The sequence below is a fragment of the Balearica regulorum genome, chromosome W, assembly GCF_011004875.1.
Source record: "Balearica regulorum gibbericeps isolate bBalReg1 chromosome W, bBalReg1.pri, whole genome shotgun sequence".
In the NCBI taxonomy this organism is placed as follows: domain Eukaryota; kingdom Metazoa; phylum Chordata; class Aves; order Gruiformes; family Gruidae; genus Balearica; species Balearica regulorum.
The window spans coordinates 7,904,909-7,926,095 of NC_046219.1; the positions used below are offsets into that span (position 1 = coordinate 7,904,909).

Below are 21,187 nucleotides of genomic sequence, written 5' to 3' on the forward strand. Positions count from 1 at the left end.
GAAATCATTCTTCTTCCGGGTTACATGGTAGAGAGGGCTTACTATCAGACTGTAATTCAGAATGTGCATTCGCCAGAAACCCACAACACTTAAGAAAGCCTGTGTTTCCTTTTTGTTGATAACATCCGTTGGGACCTGATGACGCCCGTCTTGCCATCTTATTCCTAAAAACTGGCTGTCCTGTGCAGGTCCCTTGACCTTACTTCGGTTTATGGCAAAGCCAGCCTGCAGCAGGATTTGGATTATTTTCTTCCCTTTCTCAGAAACTTCCTCTGCTGAGGTGCCCCATACGATGATGTCGTCAATGTATTGCAGGTGCTCTGGGGCTTCACCCTTTTCCAGTGCAGCCTGGATCAGTCCATGGCAAATGGTGGGGCTGTGTTTCCACCCCTGGGGCAGTCGATTCCAGGTGTACTGGACGCCCCTCCAAGTGAAGGCAAACTGTGGCCTGCACTCCGCTGCCAAAGGGATCGAGAAAAATGCATTAGCGATATCAATTGTGGCGTACCACTTGGCTGCCTTTGACTCCAGTTCATATTGAAGTTCCAGCATGTCTGGCACGGCAGCACTCATGGGCGGTGTGACTTCATTCAGGCCATGATAGTCTACTGTCAGCCTCCACTCTCCATTGGACTTCCGCACTGGCCATATGGGACTGTTAAAGGGTGAGTGGGTTCTGCTGATCACTCCCTGACCCTCCAGTTGATGAATTAGCTTGTGGATGGGAGCCAGGGAGTGTCATTTGGTGTGATATTGCTGCTGGTGCACGGTTGTGGTAGCGATTGGCACCTGTTGCTCTTCAACCTTCAGCAACCCTACAACAGAAGGGTCCTCCGAGAGACCAGGCAAACTAGACAATGGTTCAATTTCCTCCATCTCCAAGACAGCTATTCCAAAAGCCCATTGGTACCCTTTTGGGTCTTTGAAATACCCTCTCTGGAGGTAGTCTATGCCCAGGATGCACGGAGCCTCTGGGCCAGTCACAATGGGGTGCTTTTCCCAGTCATTCCCAGTTAGACTCACTTCAGCCTCCAGCAGAGTCAACTGTTGGGATCCCCCTGTCACTCCAGAAATACAGATGGGTTCCACCCCTTCATAGCTGGATGGCATTAAATTACACTGTGCACTGATGTCCACTAGGGCCTTGTACTCCTGTGGGTCTGACGTGCCAGGCCATCGGATCCACACAGTCCAATAAACCGTGTTGTCCCTTTCCTCCACCTGGCTGGAGGCAGGGCCCCTCTAATCCTGCTCATCATATTTGCTACTCCCTTCTTGCAAAAAGGACTTAGAAGTCCCTTTGAGAGGATCAGAAGTGCGATCAGGCCTTTCACTTGGTCTGGGGGGCTGCCCGGTGGAAACTGGAGCAGCATTCTTTCTGGAAGGGTCCCTTTTTACAGCTGTCTTGCCTTGTAGCTCATGTACGCGTGCCCGCAGGGTTGAGGTGGGCTTCCCATCCCATTTCCTCATGTCTTCTCCGTGGTCACGCAGGAAAAACCACAGGATACCTCGTGGTGTGTATGCTCTATATCCCCTCTCCGGAGCAGAAAAACGCTTACTCCTAACAGCTGAAATGCGGGTCTGTACAGGTGGGGAGTAAGATATATCCTCTTTGAGTTGCTGGACGTCCTGGGACAGTTTCTCCACAGCTGAGACAAGGGAGGAAGAGAGACTTTCTTCATATTGCTAGAGTCGGCCAGCCACTTCGTCCACTGTTGGTGCCTTTTCACTTTTCCAGTCGATTACTGCCAGTGAGGAGGCATACGATGATGGTACGTTCCATACAAACTTTTGCCACATGAATTGGGTACATTGGACTTCATTAGGGTCTGTGGATAACTGCATGTTGTCCGGATCATAATAAACCATCTCCCGCACAGCTAATTCCCTCAGATATTGAATACCTCTCTCCATAGTGGTCCACTTGCCTGGCCGACATACGACATCTTCACTGAAAGGATACCTTTCCCTCACACTTGACAGGAGGCGCCTCCAGAGGCTAAGGGCCTGTGCCTTCTTCCCAATTGCTTTGTCAATGCCCCCTTCCCTAGACAAGGATCCTAGCTGCTTGGCCTCCCTGCCCTCCAATTCCAGGCTACTGGCCCCGTTATCCCAGCAGCGGAGCAGCCAGGTAATAATATGCTCCCCTGGAAGGCAGCTGAAATCTTTCTGCATATCTCGCAGCTCACTCAGGGACAGGGATCGAGTGATCACTTCTGGTTCTGGCTCTTCTTCCTGTTCTCGTGATGGTCCTGGTTCATCATCATCCTTTACTAATCGAACCGATTTCCTTGTGTATTTCTTTTTGTGTATAGGGGCAACTGATACTGGTATGGGTTGATCTTTTGGTTCGACTACAATGCCTGTTGCGGGGGTTTGGGTAGCTGTAGTGCCTGAGGGTCTGTTCTCTCTCTCTCCTCCCTGATGGTCCTGTTTACTGTCAAGCAGTGTTTGGTAGATTGTGGCCAGGGCCCAGCACAGTGCAGTCAGTTGTGTCTCCTTGGAATACCCACAGCATTTTCCTTTCAAATATTCTGCTACTTTATCAGGGTCCTGTAGTTGTTTGGGAGCAAAGCTCAAAACCATTGGGGGTGAGAAGGTCTCTAGACACCTGCCCATACTCTCCCACGTTCCATGCCAGCCCTGATTATTCAGCCTTGGGGAAGATCCCTGGGTGGTACTCTTGAAACAATTTTTGCTAACCCTGAACAGGAGTGGGAAAACATTCAGGAGACCTAGCAATAGGAATATACTGGCCTGGACATTCCAAGGGTATTCAAAATTCTCAAAAACTGTTGTAACCAACCAAAAGGGAAAAGGGGAGGTGAAAGAGTGGGAGAAGGTTTCCCCCCGCCATCTTCCCCATAGATTGGGTCCAATTATTAATCAATTCTGAGAGATGTTGACTGAGTTACAGGCATGACAGAAATGCTACATACCAATACTAGCTTAGACTCATGACTGTCGATGATATCTTATCATAAGTTGATATCACACAATACAACAACATGAGAACACGAACCCCTCTCCCAGAGGTGATAAACAGCGCCGCAGGAATTACATAGAGTAAACACGGGTTTACAAACCAGAGCCATGTGACGAAACATAACATCATTATGACCAGTGACTGTTTAAATAACATTATAAATGCTTTTAACAACTTTGTTTTCACACACTTGGGTCAGACTTGTTGTTATCACAACCCTTCTTGCCCCACGTTGGGTGCCAAAAAGGACTCATGTGGTTTAGCCCCAGCCGGCAGCTGAGCACCACGCCACTGCTCGCTCAGCCCTCCCCTGGTGGGATGGGGAGGAGAATGGGAAAAACAAAGGCAAAGTGGGTTGGGATAAGGGCAGTTTACTGGGATGGCAAGGGAGTGGGAAACAACAACAACAGTACTGATAACAGAATATTCACAATGGGTGATAACAGAAAGCAATTTACAATCCCAGGACCCGACCAAACGCTCAGCCCGTCCTGGAGCCACACCGAACCCGCCCCTCCTCGACTAGCCCCCTTTCATGGTGAGCATGATGGTCACATGGTATGGAATAGTCCCCTGGCCAGCTTGGCTCACCTGTCCTGGTTCCTTGGGAAAATTAACTCTATCCTAGGCAGAACCAGGACACGTGGTCTTCAAGATTCTGTGTTGAAACTGTTTATCTGCTTATTGTGCATTCTTTAGCCAAAACAGGACCATCCTGCCACCATAAGACTCCTTCCTTCAGCTGCTTCTCGTGCCAACCTTGTGGATCTTCATCCACAATGTTTATATAAGAGATAAGCAGACACCAGCGTTTTTAACCTCTTATGTTGATTTCTCACAGCCTGGGATATAGTTAATTTTCTTCATAGTAACTCATATGGTGCCTATGGGGGTTAAACCACATCACTGAGGTACCTAAACTCTGATACCGAAGTCTAGTCTACATTTATACCAACATGCAAGCTGATTGAAAATAGGTCACTTTACCAACAGATTAGATATGTTCCGTGTAGCCTGTGCAACACACAAAAAAGTGGATGATGTTTCTTCAATCTGTATCTGTTGTGAAGGTTGGATTCAGGATGAACTTGATCCCGCATTCTGAGAATATGTATAAAGTTTTTGTGCACAAGCTTTTATTTTTGTCTTTGGGTATTGGCCATATGCTGCTGTAGGCACAAATGCATCTGTCTGTTATGTGGCATATTTATATTTCAGGATCTAATACATCTGTATGTTACCTAGTCTATTAATTTTTAAAAGTCTGATTGTCTAATTATTGAACCATGAAATTCCAACAAGATAATTCCTTTATCTCCTTGGACGATAATGTAATTTTCCAAGGGATGAAATAGTGAATATTCACAAAACAAAAGTGCCTATGAAAGTAGCTTCATGAACAGAAGCCTTGGTACTTTTCTTTCTGTTTCATCTCTGTAATTCCCCTGACTCATTTAAAGAGAGCTTCATACTTAGGTTGTGCAGTTGTCTCTTGTTTTCTGAGGGGAGAAGTTTTGTGGGAAAGAGAACTGCGGATATGTGGACGTCGGTGGGAACAGTTAAGAGTAGGCTACATAGCTGGGCTTTGTTGATGGATCCTTTTGACTCTGTTACTGTTGTCTGGAGTTTCTTGAGATATCTGCTCACTGGAAGGGGCAAGTCCAATGAAATCTCTGTGATAAAATAACTGGAAGGTACTTCCTGGGTCATTGTGAGACCCCTTGCTATTGCAGGGATTGTGTGCTGTTTCATCTTTATGATCTTACATTCCTTCTGTGAGACATCTAAAGAGGTATTTGCCAAAACCTCATGGGAACCAAAGCCTTCAGGTCACAGACCATGAAACAAGCCTAGTATTTATTAGTAGCCAAACACTTGTTCCAATGAAGAAAAGTAGGGGCTGTGTATAGGGCCTTTCATGTCTGAAGGAGTCTCTTTGAAAATCTTTAAAAATCCTAGAATAGGTACCAGTACTAATAGACACAGCAACTTCTGTCAATCTGGTTTTTTTGGACATGAAAAGGCCTGCTGATCAACTTCTCTTGTGCTTTCTCCTGTTTCTCTCTATGAACAATCGTTCATTTTCATATGTCCTAGAGGCAGGTCTAGGAGTCATGTGTCTCTCTTGTCTTTGCTAGAAAGGAAAGATGGTTCAGAGTCTCGTGCTTCCAAATAATCCTTTACCAAAATGTAATCTTCTAGGCAAAGCTGTGCTCTAATAAAGTTTTATTTAGCTTGACTACTAGAACATACATTGGAATTTTCCTCACTGTTTTTATGAACATGTATCGTTCTGCCTATCCCAAAGAAGCTGACTTGTGCTGTTACCTTGCTTCTGTTTTTACTGTCTTAACAATTTTTCAATAATTTTCAAATTCCTAATGATATTACAGATGATTGAATTGTCTTGGTTGAGTTTTGACCTTATATTTGCCTTTTGAGGGAAGTTGGTGAAATTTGATCTCTGTTTTTTTGTTTCTACATATTAATTGATGTTGGACTTCCAAGCAGTTCCAGGATATTAATGTGAGAGAACACTGTAGAATAAAGACTTGCATCCAGTCAGCTGTCATTATTCATGTGGGGTGGTTAATCTGCAGTCCATTTTACATGGACACACTTTTAGTAAAGAAAGGATTTACAAATTGTAGAGTTTGTCTCACTCCTGACAAAATGTAGAAAATTTATGTACGTATAGTAACGTAGCTGTGAGATGAAAAGACATGTTCTTTCAAAGTGTAATCACATCATTTTGAAGATCAGAGTTTGATTTGATTTTGCCCCCCCCTCCCCAGTTTGTTTTCCAATTTTTTCCTAGCTATATAGCCTCTCTCATGGTGAACAGGGGTGGAAAATTAAAATTTTGAATAATTACTATTTTTCAACAAAACCACATATTTTCTCTTGAACAATGAATATATGCAAAAGAGCTAGTTGTAATTTTTATTGGAAAATTCAAAGATGAATTAATGGATTTTTGTTTGGCTTTTCACAGGGACAAGAAAAGAGACAAAGAAAAGGTCAAAGAAAAAGAAAAGGCCAAAGAAAAGGAGAAAGAGAAAGATCGAGACAAAGAGAAGGAGAGAGACCGGGACAGAGACAAAGAAAGGGAAAGAGAGCGAAATAAAGAGAGAAACAGGGATAAGGACAAGAAGGACCAGGAGAGAGAGAAAGAGCGAAACAAAGATCAAGAGAGAGTCAGAGATAAGGACAGGCATAGAGACAGGGATAAGGATAAGGACAAAGATAAGGAGAAGGAAAAAGACAGGGAAGAGGTAGACCAGAACAAGGAAAAAGATGATATTGAGAAAGAGGGGGAGAAGGACAGAGAGAAGATTAAGGACAAGGAGGGAGATAAGCACAAAGGAGGGGACAAAGAGAAGGACAGAGACAAAGAAGAGGAAAAAGATGAAGATAAGAAGAAGGAGCGAGAGAGAGATGATAAAAAGAAGAAAGAGAAGAGATCCAGAACACCCCCAAGAAGCTATAGCTCTTCAAGAAGATCTCGTAGCTCCAGCAGGTTTGTTTAGAATTTTTTCATGCTCTTTTGGACTTGTCAGTACAGTGATGCACCATGAAAAATACACATCCTAATTTTTTATGTATCAATATCGCCATGTCACTTAATAATTCAATTTTTATTCTGTTTTGTAGATTTCCCTATAAAATAAAATCTATTACAAAGAGCTCTGTATGATGCTTGATAGAAAATAGTTTCTTGTTGGGCAGCTGGTGCTTGCCTTTCACATAACTATATAGTATAGTCCTTGAGGACAGTAAGTAGATGGTTCTTATGCCATTTCTCTGTGTTGGAGCCATCCAAAAGTTATGACAGAGGGACATCAAACATCATCTTCGTCCTGATGAAAGTTTGAGTCACTGTTACATATTTCCTTGGTTACTTACATACTTATCATGGTTTAGCCCCAGCTGGCAGCTAAGCACCATGTGGTGGCTTGCTTACTCCTTCCCCCCTCTCCCCCACCTGTGGGATGGGGAGGAGAATAGGAAGACAGAGGTAAAACTTGTGGGTTGGGATAAGGACAGTTTACTGGGACAGCAAAGGGAGAGGGAAATAACAATACTAATAAAAGAATATACAAAGCGGGTGATACACAATGCAATTTGCTCACCACCCAGAGCCTGATGCCCAGCCTGTCCCAGAGCAGTGACCTCTCCTCCCCAGCCAGCCCCCCTTATATACTGAGTATGAGTCATGGTATCGAATATCCCTTTGGCTAGTTTGGGTCAGCTATCCTGGCTGTGTCCCCTCCCAGCTTCTTGTGAAAATTAACTCTATCCCAGCCAAAAACCAGGACAATACTGTACAATGTCAGTCTGTAGAGCAATTTGTTTGGCTTATGAACAGTTGGGTGGTAGTATTTGCCACTTGGCCAACTTAAGGATGGCAAGCGATGAATTTTCTTGGCTGGATGGCTGAACAGCAGGAAGTAAGCATGTCACTTGGCTGGCTAGCTATTCAGAAAGTGAATGTATCTCAGTTGGAAGATAAGGATACCTTGTTTTGCTGGTTAGATGGCCAGATACAAGTAAAAATTAACATTCCTTAACCATGCTGATAGTAAACAGGAAAGCAGTCAAGGTTAATCTAGCTGTTGTTTTTGCCTCTGATGGAGGGTAAACTGGATGGAAGTCTGGATGAATTCAGTACAGCAAAAGGAGGCTGTGAGGTTGATTATAAGCTCTGTAAGTGGACTAATTCAGGCATATTCTAAAAGTGTTGCAGCTAACTTGAGTTCAGAAGCTTTGGTAGAAGAAGTCCTTTCTGAATACATCAGCAATTACGGAGTTCAGTAATATCACATCAAATTTAGGTACCAAATTTTATCTGTTACCTTGAGAGAATGAAATGCTGGATGAATTGGGAAAAGTTCTACATATTATAATCACTTCCCTGGACAAAAGCAAAATTTCCATATCTCTCAAAATTCAGGAGTTCATGGTTCATATAATGCAAAAAAGGCTGTAATGGTTTCTGAACATTCTATTTGGGTTATATGAAATATCCATGTTGTTTTGGAGGTTTATGGGCAAAATACTGTGGCTTCTTTAAGCATATGCAGCTTCCTGTTTTAATGCATTGTTAACGTTATTTCATGGGTTGAATACGTGCACAGAGTAGAGATAGTTCTGTCAACTTTGAAAACATAACATTTTCTGCCTGTATGCCTCAGGAGTGTTGAATTAGATAAGTAATTGCGGTGGGTTGACTTTGGCTGAATACCAGGTGCCCACCAAGCTGTTCTATCACTCCCCCTTCTCAGCTGGACAGGGGGAGAAAAATAAGACAAAAGGCTTGTGGGTCGAGATAAGGACAGGGAGAGATCACTCACCAATTATCATCATGGGCAAAACGGATTTGACTAGGGGGAAATTAATTTAATTTATTGCCAATCAAATCACAGTAGGGTAATGAGAAATACAACCAAATCTTAAAACACCTCCCCCCACCCCTCCCTTCTTCCCAGGCTCAACTTCACTCCTGATTTCTCTACCTCCTCCCTCTGAGCGGCACAGGGACATGGGGAATGGAGGTTGTGGTCAGTTCATCACATGTTGTCTCTGCTACTCCTTCCTCCTCGCACTCTTCCCCTGCTCCAACATGGGGTCCCTCCCACGGGAGACAGTCCTCCACAAACTTCTCCAACGTGGGTCCTTTCCATGGGGTGCAGTCCTTCAGGAGCAGACTGCTCCAGCATGAGTCCCCCACGGGGTCACAACTCCTGCCAGCAAACCTGCTTCAGCATGGACTCCTCTCTCCACAGGGTCACAGCCTCTTTCACTCATCCACCTGCTCCAGTGTGGGGTCCTCCACAGGCTGCAGGGTGGATATCTGCTCCACCATCAACCTCCATGGGCTGCAGGGGGGCAGCCTGCCTCACCATGGTCTTTACCATGGGCTGCAGGGGAATCTCTGCTCCAGTGCCTGGTGCACCTCCTCCCCCTCCTTCTTCACTGACCTTGGTGTCTGCAGAGTTGTTTCTCTCACATATTCTCACCCCTCTCTTCTAGCTGCTGTTGCACAGCAGGTTTTTTTTTTTTCCCCCTTCTTAAATACATTATCACAGAGGTGCTACCACTGTCGCTGATTGGCTCAGCTTTGGCCAGCGGTGGGTTCATCTTGGAGCCAGCTGGCACTGGCTCTCTTGGACATAGGAGAAGCTTCTAGCAGCTTCTCACAGAAGCCACCCCTGTAGCCCCCCTGCTACCAAAACCTTGCCATGCAAACCCAATACAGTAATGTGTAGCTTACATAAGAGAAAGGTAGGGACTTTGTCCAAAGAGAAGACTTCTTGATGGCTGAAGTGGTATCTTCCTTCATAATGAAGGAACCTGAAGGTGGTACTATCAAGTCCAGTCAGTCTTGCCCATTAAATATTGTCTGTCTGGGATTTTTTCTTAATTTTTTGTGCTTTTTTTAACCTAAAGAAGGCAGAGGGACCCCATATATTCCACTGGCAATTTCTGTTGGCTTTAGCAAGGCTCAAATTCCATCAGGGTCCAAACCAAACTTTGTGCCTTAATTAGGGGCAAACAGAATATGAAGAGGCTGAAAGCTACCTCTCTTTCCAGGAAGTTAGTTCACACTGCCACCTTTCTTCCAAGTACTGCTAGTTGGGAGACAGGTGTTGAGAAATCTCTCTGCCCCAAAGCTTCTGTCTGTCTCAGAATTAAAAGATGCTAGACCCAGTGTTGGTCTAAGGCAAATCTCTGAGCTGTTCCTAGTTAACTTTATTTAAATCAATAGGACGTTGCCTCCAGTCATGAGCCTGTGGGATTTTTCCTTTGGGACAAGAATGTTAGTTCTGTGTATGATTTACAAACACGGGATCACTATCAAAGTTTTCAAACTCCCTTTTCTTAAATTTTACTGTGTTAGTGTTGCTTAAGAGTGTTAATAAAAACAGGTGCACAAAAATCTTTGTGTAGACAAATGTAACAGAGATAGGAATGCTGTCAGACACAACTGTAGTTCTTCAACTTGAAATATGAAAAGCAGAAACTGAAAATTGAATTTCATGAATAAACAATTTCTAGTTTGAACACAATTACTATGGCACTTGGTTGCTTACAGATATGTATGCAGGAAAGCAAAATAAAGTGGGGATGTACTCAATGTAGACCAAGTGGGAGCACTGTCAGAATAATTATTCATTTCCAATATCCTCATTTGAAAAAAGGTGATGATAAATATGAGGATGTTCAAAATGAGGTATATGTTAACCAGTGAACAGCTAATCAATGATTGGGGGGGGGGGGGGGGGTCCATGATTTTGAGGCCACTGTTTACCAAAGATCGAATCAAACTTCAGATCTTGCTGAACAAAATAGTTATGAACTTTGGTCCTGTGCAGCTTCAGGAGGTCAGGCTAGATGATGTTGTCAGAGTATGAATCCAGATAGTGATACTAGGTATATCTTAATATATCCTTTTGTAATTTATCTAATAACTGTTGTTTTCTTGGCCTTTCTAAATAAAAAAGACATTATGTGTGAATTTCAAAAGCTGGTATGCATAAGTGTAGCTTTTGTGCTGTATCTTAAAGTGCCCTGTCAGTTTTTAACTTCCCTGTTTTTCTTTGGTGGTTCTTCCTGTCTGCTTTTCCTGCTCTATGAAGAGGTGATAGGAAAGAGTCATCTTACTTTGACAGAAATAGGTTCTACGTTTATGTTGAATGAAGCTTTACTTGCTCAGTTTTTACTTTAACATATGCCTCAGTATGTTTGCAACCAGTCATTTAATGTTCTGTTCTATTCGAGATCAGACTCCATAACAGCAACTTCAGCAAATTCCATACATCTGTGTAAAACAGCTGTTTTGTAAAATACTAAGAGCTCTTCAATGCGTTATAGAATGATATAGGTTTGCTGAGCATGGACTGCTAGGGAAACAATAGATATTAACTTACTCATTTTGATTTTGACAACAGCTTGAGCTTCATTTTTCACTGTTTGCTTCTAAACCAATAGGAATGCTAGCTCATGTATTCAAGAATTAATCTTCAGTCACACTGAACTGAAATTCCAGTGATCTTAAGCTTGTAATGTTAAGTTTTGAAGTTTGTATTGCTCAAGTTATGCCTTTTGTCTTAATGTGGCTTTTCATTCAATTGGATTCTTTTCCTGACTGAAAAAACTCTTACTTAATACAGGATTAGTGAATTCAGTGTGTTTCCATTGTTATCAGGTATAAGTACAAGCATGTGAGGATAAACATAAAGCTAAAATCTGAAAGAGCACAACTTTTTTTTCCTACTTCCCACTTCCATTCTCTCCTTTCCCATCAAACTGAAACATATGATTTTTTTATTTTTTTTTGCTTTGTGCAGTTCATGTATTATTGGTGATATATAATGCTAAATTCGGGGATATTTACTTAGTTGTGTCAGATCATTTTAAGAGCTTTCTGGTTTTATGCAGTTCCTGCATATTATTATTTTTCTTCTTTGGTGATCTTGAATTTCTTGGTCCTCCAGAGAAATGTGTAAAAAGAAGAGTAGAAGTCCCTCCAAGTCTCCTAAAACATCTAAAACAACAAAAAGAAAGTCTTCACAAACTCCTTCTCCGAGAAGGTCAGTTTGATGTAAACATAAAAGTTAATGAGCAGTAAAAGGGGGAAAAAGTTATAGTATTTTTGTTAAATTGAAATGTGACATAGAGATCAGTGTTATGAAAGGAGCTAACTCAATTTGTGTTTCTTCTGGATTTTTTTTTTTGTTATGCAAGAAGCTCTTTAATAATAATTTTATTTTCGAAGGAAAAGGTTTGTTTTTTCAATAAACAGAACACTAGAAGGCAAATGCAAATAGATATATTGAAAACAATTTGGGAAGTATTTTAATTGATTTACTGCCTTTACTAGTCATCTCAGATAATTTCAGTTGGTCAGTATGATTCAGTTCTAATTTAAAGCAAAACAAAAACTTCATGGATTTGATCTTTGGTATGCTTTCAACTACAGAGTTTTAAATCTGTTAGCGATACAAATTTGCTTCAAATCAATAAAAGCCCTTCGTCGGATACAGATTCATTTGGTTTTCTCTTTGCAAATACCATGTATACTGAACACATACTTCTTTAGTTCTCTTCAGTCAAAAAATCCCCTTGTCTTTATGAAGGGGTTTTTGTTATGTTTGGGTTTTGGGGTTTTTTTTGGGGGGTTGGGGGGTTTTTGGGTTTGTTGGGGTTTTTTTAAACCTCCCAGATGAGAGTTTAGTTTGCAGTTAATGGTTTGAAGGTGACTGAACCTTTCTGAAGGGAAGCAAACCAGGATACCAACATTCCTAGTTACTGTACCATACAATTTACTGTACAGTACACTTAATGTATGCATTGGTAGTACATTTGTTGCTGTTGGATCAAATTCTGACTTGAGTAAAAATTTTCTTAAACAGAAACAAGAAAGAAAAAAAAAGAGAAAAGGATACAAATAATGGAAGTCATGAAAGAAGAGAAAGGGAACGCTCCACCTCCAAGAAAAAAAATGGTAAAGAAAAAGAGGGAAAGGAGAAATCTGACAAAAGCACCACTACTTTGAAGGTAAGCTGTGTGACCAAGTGATAAGCAGTGGAGTGATGCAAGTGGAATGATTATTGGAATTCCATCCCTTCTTTTTCTTTCTTTTCCTCACCCTTCTTTTTTTCCCCTGTTTTCCTTAACAAATTATTACCAATTGGGTTTAGGTTTTGCCAGTGAGAGACATGAAAGTCATTCTCCAGTTGATGTTAGTAGGCCAGTTTGAGAAGTCTGTGTTTGAACTTTACTGGACCTATAGGAGCTTGTGTGAATAGGTTACAGAAACACTTTGGTTTAGTTTCGCTCTCTTTTCTGTTCTGTGCCATATGTAAAGAGTTGGCTGGCTGCCTATCTGTATGAGCAGGCAGAAAGCAGATTGTATAACTAAGCAGCAGGGTTCAGGGTTAGTTTGGCTGTATCATGGTTTTAACCCCAGCTGACAGCTAAGCACCACACAGCTGCTCGTTCGTTTTCCCCTGGCAGGATGGGGGAGAGAATCAAAGAGTAAAAGTGAGAAAACTCGTTGGTTGAGATAAAGACAGCTTAATAGGTAAAGCAAAAGCCACGTGCACATAAGCAAAGCAAACCAAGGAATTAATTCACTACTTCCCATTGACGGGCAGGTGTTCAGCCATCTCCAGGAAAGCAGGGCTCCATCATGTGTAATGGTTACTTGGGAAGACAAACACCATTACTATGTATGTCCCCCCTTCCTCCTTCTTCCCCCACCTTTTTATTGCTGAGCATGACATCATATGGTATGGAATATCCCTTTGGTCAGTTGGGGTCACCTGTCCCAGCTGTATCCCCTCCCAACTTCTTGTGCACCCCCAGCCTACTCGCTGATGAGGCAGTGTGAGAAGCAGAAAAGGCCTTGACTCTGTGTAAGTGCTGCTCAACAATAACAAAAACATCCCTGTATTATCAACACTATTTTCAGGACAAATCCAAAACATAGCTCCATACTAGCTACAATGAAGAAAATTAACTCTATCCCAGCCAAAACCAGCGCATTCTCCACCCCTTATTCCATACCATTTACATCATGCTCAGGTCCCACACTATCCACTACAACCTCATTAACCACCCCCCTGCTTCCCATCCTTTGATATAATACACAGATATCATTCCCTTAGTCTATGGACCACCCCTGTAAAATGTCTGTGAAATGTCCAAAAATGTCCATTGAGTTCATTTAGCCCATGACTTTGGGCTCCATCTGTTATGGTGGTCACTCAGGACAGGAGAGGTGGTGTGTTGTGTGGAGTTACTGGGCACCAAAGCCAGCTCAGGTCGGGTCACTGCTGCACAAATCCAAAATTTGTGTTTTCAGCACAAATCCAAAACATAGCCCATACAAGCTACTGTGAAGAAAATTAACTCTACCCCAGCAAAAAACCAGCACAGTCTACCAAGCTGAAAAGATTTTTAATAAAGTTTCACTCTGCAGTTCAGCCTCTCCCTGGTTGCTTTGGTCCTGGGCTGCATATTGGACTCTACAAGAGTAAAGTTGAAGATTTGAGGAAGAGTAGTACGGGATTTTTCCCTTGCAAAATAGAAGGTAGTGTGATTAAGAAAAGAAACATCGTCAAATCTTAGAATTTGAAAAGCAGCATGCCTTTAAAGAATAGTTTGTGGTACTCAGAATTATTCAACTGTTATAAAACAGTTGATTTAGGTGACTCTGTGCACATGCTTAAGTAATTGTCTTACCCAAGAACTCTTAAAATTTTTCAGTTACCTGACAAGAAATATGAAAGAAAAATAGTAATCCTGTTTTATTTAGAAAATATGGTGAAGTCTTAATTTCTGGAGCTGTTTCTCATAGGTCCCATGATGCTGCTTGTTCTCTTTTACCTGAATATTTATGATAAAGACAGATGACTTTATGGCAATGATTTATTGGGTGACAGGTTGTTATGAGTGCCTAACTTCAGCCAATTGAAAAGAAAGCTTTAAAAAAAAAAAAAAAAAGCTGATACCTCTATTCTGAAAATTTCTGAGACAAGATAGGCATGTAAAAATTGAGGCAATCAAAATACCAGGAGTTGGTTGGAAGTCATATCATGTAATGCTAAGAGGATGGGGTTTTTTTGTAAAATAATTTTATCTTTGGTAGGACAAAGATCACACTAAAGAGGATCCAAATTCAGAAACTGACAGAGAAGTAGGCAATAGAGATACACAAAGGACAGATGAAGTCAAACTACAACAGAATGGGAACTGTCAACCAAACGATGAAAACCTCACAATTAAAATGGAAAAGGTTTAAAGTGAAGAATGGACCTCTGACTCAACTAAGGAATGAAATCCAAAGCTTTCTGTTTCCCGGAATGAGGAAGAAAATGTCAAAGCAATCAACCCGAACATAATATCACAATTCTTGTGATAGCTTTGTTGATTTCTTGCTGTAAAGCAAGAGAGCACGGACCAGTAGTTATACCATGAAAAGGCAGATGCCATCAGAACTATTCCTCTCTGAAAATCCATGCATTTCCATGATGGCTGTACTTATTTGTAAAATGATTTATCTTAAGATTTGCCATAAGCTGTTACAAATAAGTAGAGATTGAAAGATGTAAACCTGTATTATCCAAAAAAAGCTGAAGATATGCATTGAAAGTTGTTTAAAATACTGCTTGTTGATGAATTTTGTATTGTTTTACTTTGCGGGTTAAAAAAAAAACCCCACAAAAACTTCAATGTGTACTGTTTGATGTGCTTGGAAATGGTGCATAAATATACACACTTTATTTTGTTGTAAATGAAAACTATAGAAAAAGAGTTTTTAAACATAAACACAGTTTTATGGTTCTTATGTTAAATGCCCACTGACTAGTTTGTTTTTTCATTTGCTCAGTGCTTGAGATTCTTGGGTTTTATTTAAAACAATTTATTACTAATATCCCTAAAATGAATATTTCTTTTAAAGTATTTGAAAAATGCATGCTACTTTTCTGTTCCTAAAAGGAGCATTGCCATGTTATAGATAATAGGTTAGCTTACTGGGTTATTTTAGGGTTGTTTTGTTTTGATGTTTTCTTTTGTCCTTCCAGAAGTGAGCACATCTATATGATATTATTAGAACTTACAGCTTTGTTTTGAGCCGTATTGCAGTGTGTCTGTTCAGCTGCAAATTGTACAGGTGCCATTATGAAAATATTTTTTTTCTTATTTGTTTAAAAAAATATAGGCGCACAAGCAGAAGCTTTAGTGCCTTCTTAAAACAATGTGGTATTTTCTAGAAATGTATATGTGCTATTACTCATTTTCAGCTAAATCTCACATGATCTCTATTGCTATTTTGCCACCATCATACTGTAGACAAGAATGCAAGTGATTTGTCAGAACAATTGTTTGATTCACTTGTTAAAATACTAAAGCTCCATTTTTACTTTTATTTTTTATTTTTAGAAGAGATTTATAGGTGAAAGCAAAGATGCATTTTGGGGACCACCACTGTACAAAAGTAGTAGCTTAATACAAAGCATTTTCTGATCACCTGCATCAAAGACAGCCCTTTAGACATTTAATCTATATTTGGATGGCCTTAATTGTTACCTTTCCATCATCATCTCTCATACCTGTTGGGTGATATAAAAGGAATCATATGCAAAGCTGAGGGGATAAATAATTTGGGAAAAAGAAGTTCTAATTTACATGGGAGTTAGATGGTAGAGATTCTTTTTTCATTCTTTAAAGAGAAAGCATGTAAGAAGAGAATGACAAAGCAAATATTTTGGTCAAGGTAAAACAACATGGCTTGTGCTCTCTGAACTAATTTAATCAGTTTCATCATTGTGAGATATCTTAAGAGTCATACCTTTAAAATTTATACGTAAAATCAAGTAGATTATTTTTAATACAACTTAATACAATCAAATGACTTAATTGCCTTACCTCATGGGAAGAGTTATTTCTTTCAGTTAAAAAACCCTTAATAGCATATTAGCTATTTTCTTTCAATTTGTTTTTCTTTTCCTTTGCATAGTTAATTCTTAAAAATAAAAAAAAAAAAGGAAAAAATAAAAAAAAAAAAGAAAAGCATATTACAGGAAATGAAAAATTTGCCCAACTCCTAAGGTAATGAAACCCAGTTTGATTGTGAAGCTGCTTAATCACTTTTTTTTTAGGATTTTATGTTCCTGCCACTGTGTACATTTAAGACTATAGAAAATGCTTTACCATGTAAGGTATAGACAGTCATTTTTGTGATGTTTAATCCACATGCTTTTGGCTGGTAAACAGCTTATTCTGATAAAAAAATGACAAATCTGTATGCTTATAGAAAGACTGTGAAGGACTGTGTCTTGCAACAACTGTCTTATTTATGATGTGTAAGTAGCATAGAGCAAAGAGATTCTTTGTATACTAGTTATCTTTCGTACCATTTCACTAATAAAATTAAATATTTTAGAGTGAAGTTTTTGCTGATACATACTTTTAGTTCATCTGGTCTTATTCAGGCAGCTGCTTTGATTTGAAATGTGGATACAAGTGAAAATATACATGTATTATTTATAATATCTTTGAAAAGCTAAGTTTCTTCTTTGGGAGAAATTAGAATTCTTGCACTATATCATGTTTCAGCTTAGATTAGTTTGATTTCCTGAGTTTTGTTATCCTGAAATTGCATAGCTCTATTATATAGCAGTTACAGAATACGTAAAGGATTGTGTACAGTTGGCTAAGAAACATGCCTTTGAAAATTAATAGTTAAGGATGGTAGCCTTACTAGCTAACTTATCACATGTGTAAGTCCATATGCAGCACATTGTTATATTGTATGTGAATTAATGGTTCCCTGTGTTGGGTTTGTGTGGCAAGGTTTTGGTAGCGGGGGGGGCGGGGAGGGGAGGGAGCTACAGGGGTGGCTTCTGTGAGAAGCTGCTAGAAGCTTCCCCTATGTCTGATAGAGCCAATGCCAGCCAGCTCCAAGACGGACCCGCCGCTGGCCAAGGCCAAGCCAATCAGCGCCTCTGTGATAACATATTTAAGAAGGGAAAAAACAAGTTAGAGAGAGCTTTTGCAGCCAGAGAGAGGAGTGAGAAGATGTAAGAAACTCTGCAGACACCAAGGTCAGTGCAGAAGGAGGGGGAGGAGGTGCTCCAGGCGCCGGAGCAAGATTCCCCTGCAGCCCGTGGTGAAGACCATGGTGAAGCAGGCTGTCCCCCTGCAGCCCATGGAGGAAGGATGAGGGGGTGTAGAGATTCCACCTGCAGCCTGTGGAGGACCCCACCTTGGAGCAGATGGAGACACCTGAAGGAGCCTGTGACCCTGTGGGAAGCCCGCGCTGGAGCAAGCTCCTGGCAGGACCTGTGGACCCGTGGAGAGAGGATCCCACGCCAGAGCAGGTTTGCTGGCAGGACTTGTGGGGGGACCCATGCTGGAGCAGTCTGCTCCTGAAGGTCTGCACCCTGTGGGAGAGACCCATGCTGGAACAGTTCGTGAAGGACTGTCTCCTGTGAGAGGGACTCCATGCTGGAGCAGGGGAACGATGAGAGGAGTCCTCCCCCTGAGGAGGAAGAAGCGGCAGAAACACCGTGTGATGAACTGACCGTAACCCCCACTCCCCGTCCCCCTGTGCCGCTGAGGGGGGTGGAGGTTGAAGCCAGGAGTGAAGTTGAGCCCGGGAAGATGGGAGGGGTGGAGGGAGGTGTTTTAAGATTTGATTTTATTTCTCATTCCTCTACTCTGTTTTGCTTAGTAATAAATAAGATGAATTCCCTCTCTCAGTTCAGTCTGTTTTGCTCGTGATGATAATTAGTGAGTGATCTCTCCCTGTCCTTATCTCAACCCACAAGCTTTTTGTTATACTTTTTCTCCCCTGTCTAGTGAGTGAGGGGAGTGATAGAGCAGCTCTGGTGGGCACCTGGCCCCCAGCCAGGGTCAACCCACTACATTCCCTTACAAAAAGTTGTGGGTTTTTTTAAAAAAAGGTAAACAGGGAAAAAGAAAAGAAAATCCACCTAACACATACGTTTCCTCCCCACCCCAAGTCATATTTTCTTACAAATGCTGTATTTTCTGGTTTTGCTTTGTAAATACTGTGCAGATCTGTGAAGTAGTTAAGTTATATCTATTCATATTAGGTGTTTTATGGTTCCCCTCTTCCTAAAAAGCCACCACTAGAGAAGTATTATTCTTTAAAATGCCTTTCTCTGCAGAGGGTAGCTCATTTTTAAACCAGTAGCATAGCACAGTAATGAAGTTCCTGCTTGCCCTGCCAGGATTGTGTGCGTCATCCATTAAATGTGTACATCTTCCACTGGAAGTTCATTGCCTTCATTGTTAATAAGTTTGAATGTTGTGCTGCCATGTCAGGTTGTTTGGTTTTGCACTTTATAAATGAGATGGAATTGAGTGGAGGTTTTGAGAACAGTGTAGTTTATGATGGCTGTTTTGTTTTAAATGTAATTTCATTTGAATCAGTTTTTATTTGAAAATGTTATGACTCGTGATTGCTCAGAAAAGTGATGATATGGTACCATTTTGCTAAGACCACATAAAGCACTTATGTGGAAGCTTCCATTAGTGACCACAATTATTTCACAACAGTGTTTCTGGAAAACAGATAGGATTTTTATTTGGATTTTAAAAGAGGAAGGTAGCAGAAGACAACTGCTGGTGGATGAAGCAGGATTCCAAGCTCAAAATTGAGGTGGCTGTGACTTAGACCCAAATGAGGATGAAATTTTGTTTACAAACACTGTTAGTAGTATGGTGTGTAAAAAAAAAAAAAAAAAATCTTGGTTTTCAGATTTCGGAATTAGAACTAAGAGGGGAAAAAAGCACTGAAGTTGGAAACTAGAAACATCTGAACAATGCCTGAGAAATCAGTGAGACATGGGTTCTGCCTACTCATTAGTCGCCTGCTAATTTCTTTGATTGCAATTTCAGATAGATACATCTGAACTAGCTTTAAATTAGCTGGCTAACAGTGACAACCTACATACAGCTTGGATTCTGAAATGAGTTGGCAATTTGAGTGCGTTTGCTGCTAAGAAGGTAAATTTTGCAGTCTGAAGCATGCTTGTCGTTGCTTATAGTGTTCTCCATCCCAGTTACATCTAAGTCAATACCTGAAATTAATTTGAAACTCTGCAAATCTATTTTTTACATGGTAGTTTATCTGTGTTGCCCTTAGCTTGAACTGGTATTTTGTAATAGTTCTTAGATTTAGGGATTTCTGTGATTTTTTTTCTTTGGTCTAAGGAAGAGATAATAAGTAAAGGCTGCTTTGTATGATACAAATTCTTGTATACTGCATACTAGTCCTTATTACTGTGATCAGTTATTTTTTTCATTCATGTGTATGACTGTTGCAAGCAGTAATGCCATAGTGATGTGTGTATCTTCTACTTTTAGATCTGAAGCATCTCTGCATCACTTGTCTTTTTGTTAGTTTGTAATGAATTTTTTTTGTTAGTTTGAAAATTGCATTATAATGATAAATCAAATAATTTTAAAGACGTGAATTCTGAACAACAAAGTATTGCAAATTGGGGCATATTACGGGTCCTGTCTGCCACTTGGTGATATTTTCAGTTTTATAGCAATGGATTATTGCCTTTGGTGGTGTCATAATTTTAAAGTGAGAATTGGACTTAGTGATACAAATGCTGAGATATGTAAATGGCTAAAATAATGTAAATCAGTAGGCACTCAGTTCAGAGAGATGTAGTTTTCTCACCGGAGAATGGAGTGTGGACAGTTGAAATTTGTAGATATTGTTAGTGTTATTACCTAAAGAGAATCTAAAACTTAATCTTGTTTGCTAATATGTAAACAGAAAAAAAAGTTTTCAGCGTGTACCTTTAGGTTTATTTTTATATGTTGAAAAGTGTAATTAAAATAATATTGGAAACTAAAAGCACTGTATAAAAGGGAATTTTTTGTGTGTAAGAGAAATACACTTTCAATTGTGTTTAATTTTAAACTTCTCAAAAATATCTCTGCATGCGGTACTGATTTTTACTTCAAATTCAAGAATGCTTCATTTGTAGGTAAGTCCTATTGCAGGATCCGAGCATGTTTATTATGGGGTTTTCTTCTGTACTCTCTTCATTATAAAACAGCTTAATAAACCTGTCTGACAATATGTGGAGGCAGCCTCTTTCCCCCCTAGCTTGAGGAGGCACAGCTCTAACTTTGATTCTGTATTGTAGAAGTAAATATTACAGTTGAGAAGCTATGAACTTCAGTTTTCACAATGTTTTCTGAAACCATGAACTCTTACTATCCAAGAGGGGGAATAAAAAAATTAAAAAATTGTCATGGCAGTTTTATGATTGTTGAGCTTAATACAGGAGGACACTGACAGCAAAAATGTGGTTTTAGCTGTTTATATATTTTCTTCTGGAAAGTTTCAGCTTACAGTTATTTTTCTATTAGTTACATTTTTTCCGTTAATCTAGTGCCAAATAATTACTCACTAAAGCAGGAAATAGAAATAAAGAGAAATTATTTTTAGAGGGGATGATTGAAAATTGACTAAAAAAGTGATAGTCTTTTAAATTCAAACTCTTTTGTGTACATGGCTTGTTTGTCTACTTGTTTTAAGAAAACAGGCGGACATGAGTGTTAGTATTAGTCTTTCCTTAAGTGTGCTGCTTCATTTTCAGACCTGGGGAAGACTCCATGTTTTTCTCTCTTACATTTCTT

The 21,187-nt window shown here is 40.3% G+C and overlaps 1 protein-coding gene across 4 annotated transcripts in view; it reads left to right on the forward strand.

Annotated features, from left to right (window-relative positions):
- The window catches only part of LOC104642593 (uncharacterized), a 47,115-nt gene extending 30,169 nt beyond the window's left edge, over positions 1 to 16,946 (forward strand). For 3 of the 4 annotated variants that reach the window (XM_075738956.1, XM_075738958.1, XM_075738955.1), the window contains 4 exons: positions 5,982 to 6,506; positions 11,485 to 11,580; positions 12,403 to 12,547; positions 14,643 to 16,946. In XM_075738956.1, the coding sequence (XP_075595071.1) occupies positions 5,982 to 6,506; positions 11,485 to 11,580; positions 12,403 to 12,547; positions 14,643 to 14,795 (919 nt within the window). In that variant the 3' untranslated portion in view covers positions 14,796 to 16,946. The remainder of the gene's footprint in view (positions 1 to 5,981; positions 6,507 to 11,484; positions 11,581 to 12,402; positions 12,548 to 14,642) is intronic. The other variant, XM_075738957.1, reaches the window with a different exon arrangement.
- The last annotated feature ends 4,241 nt before the right edge of the window (positions 16,947 to 21,187 follow it).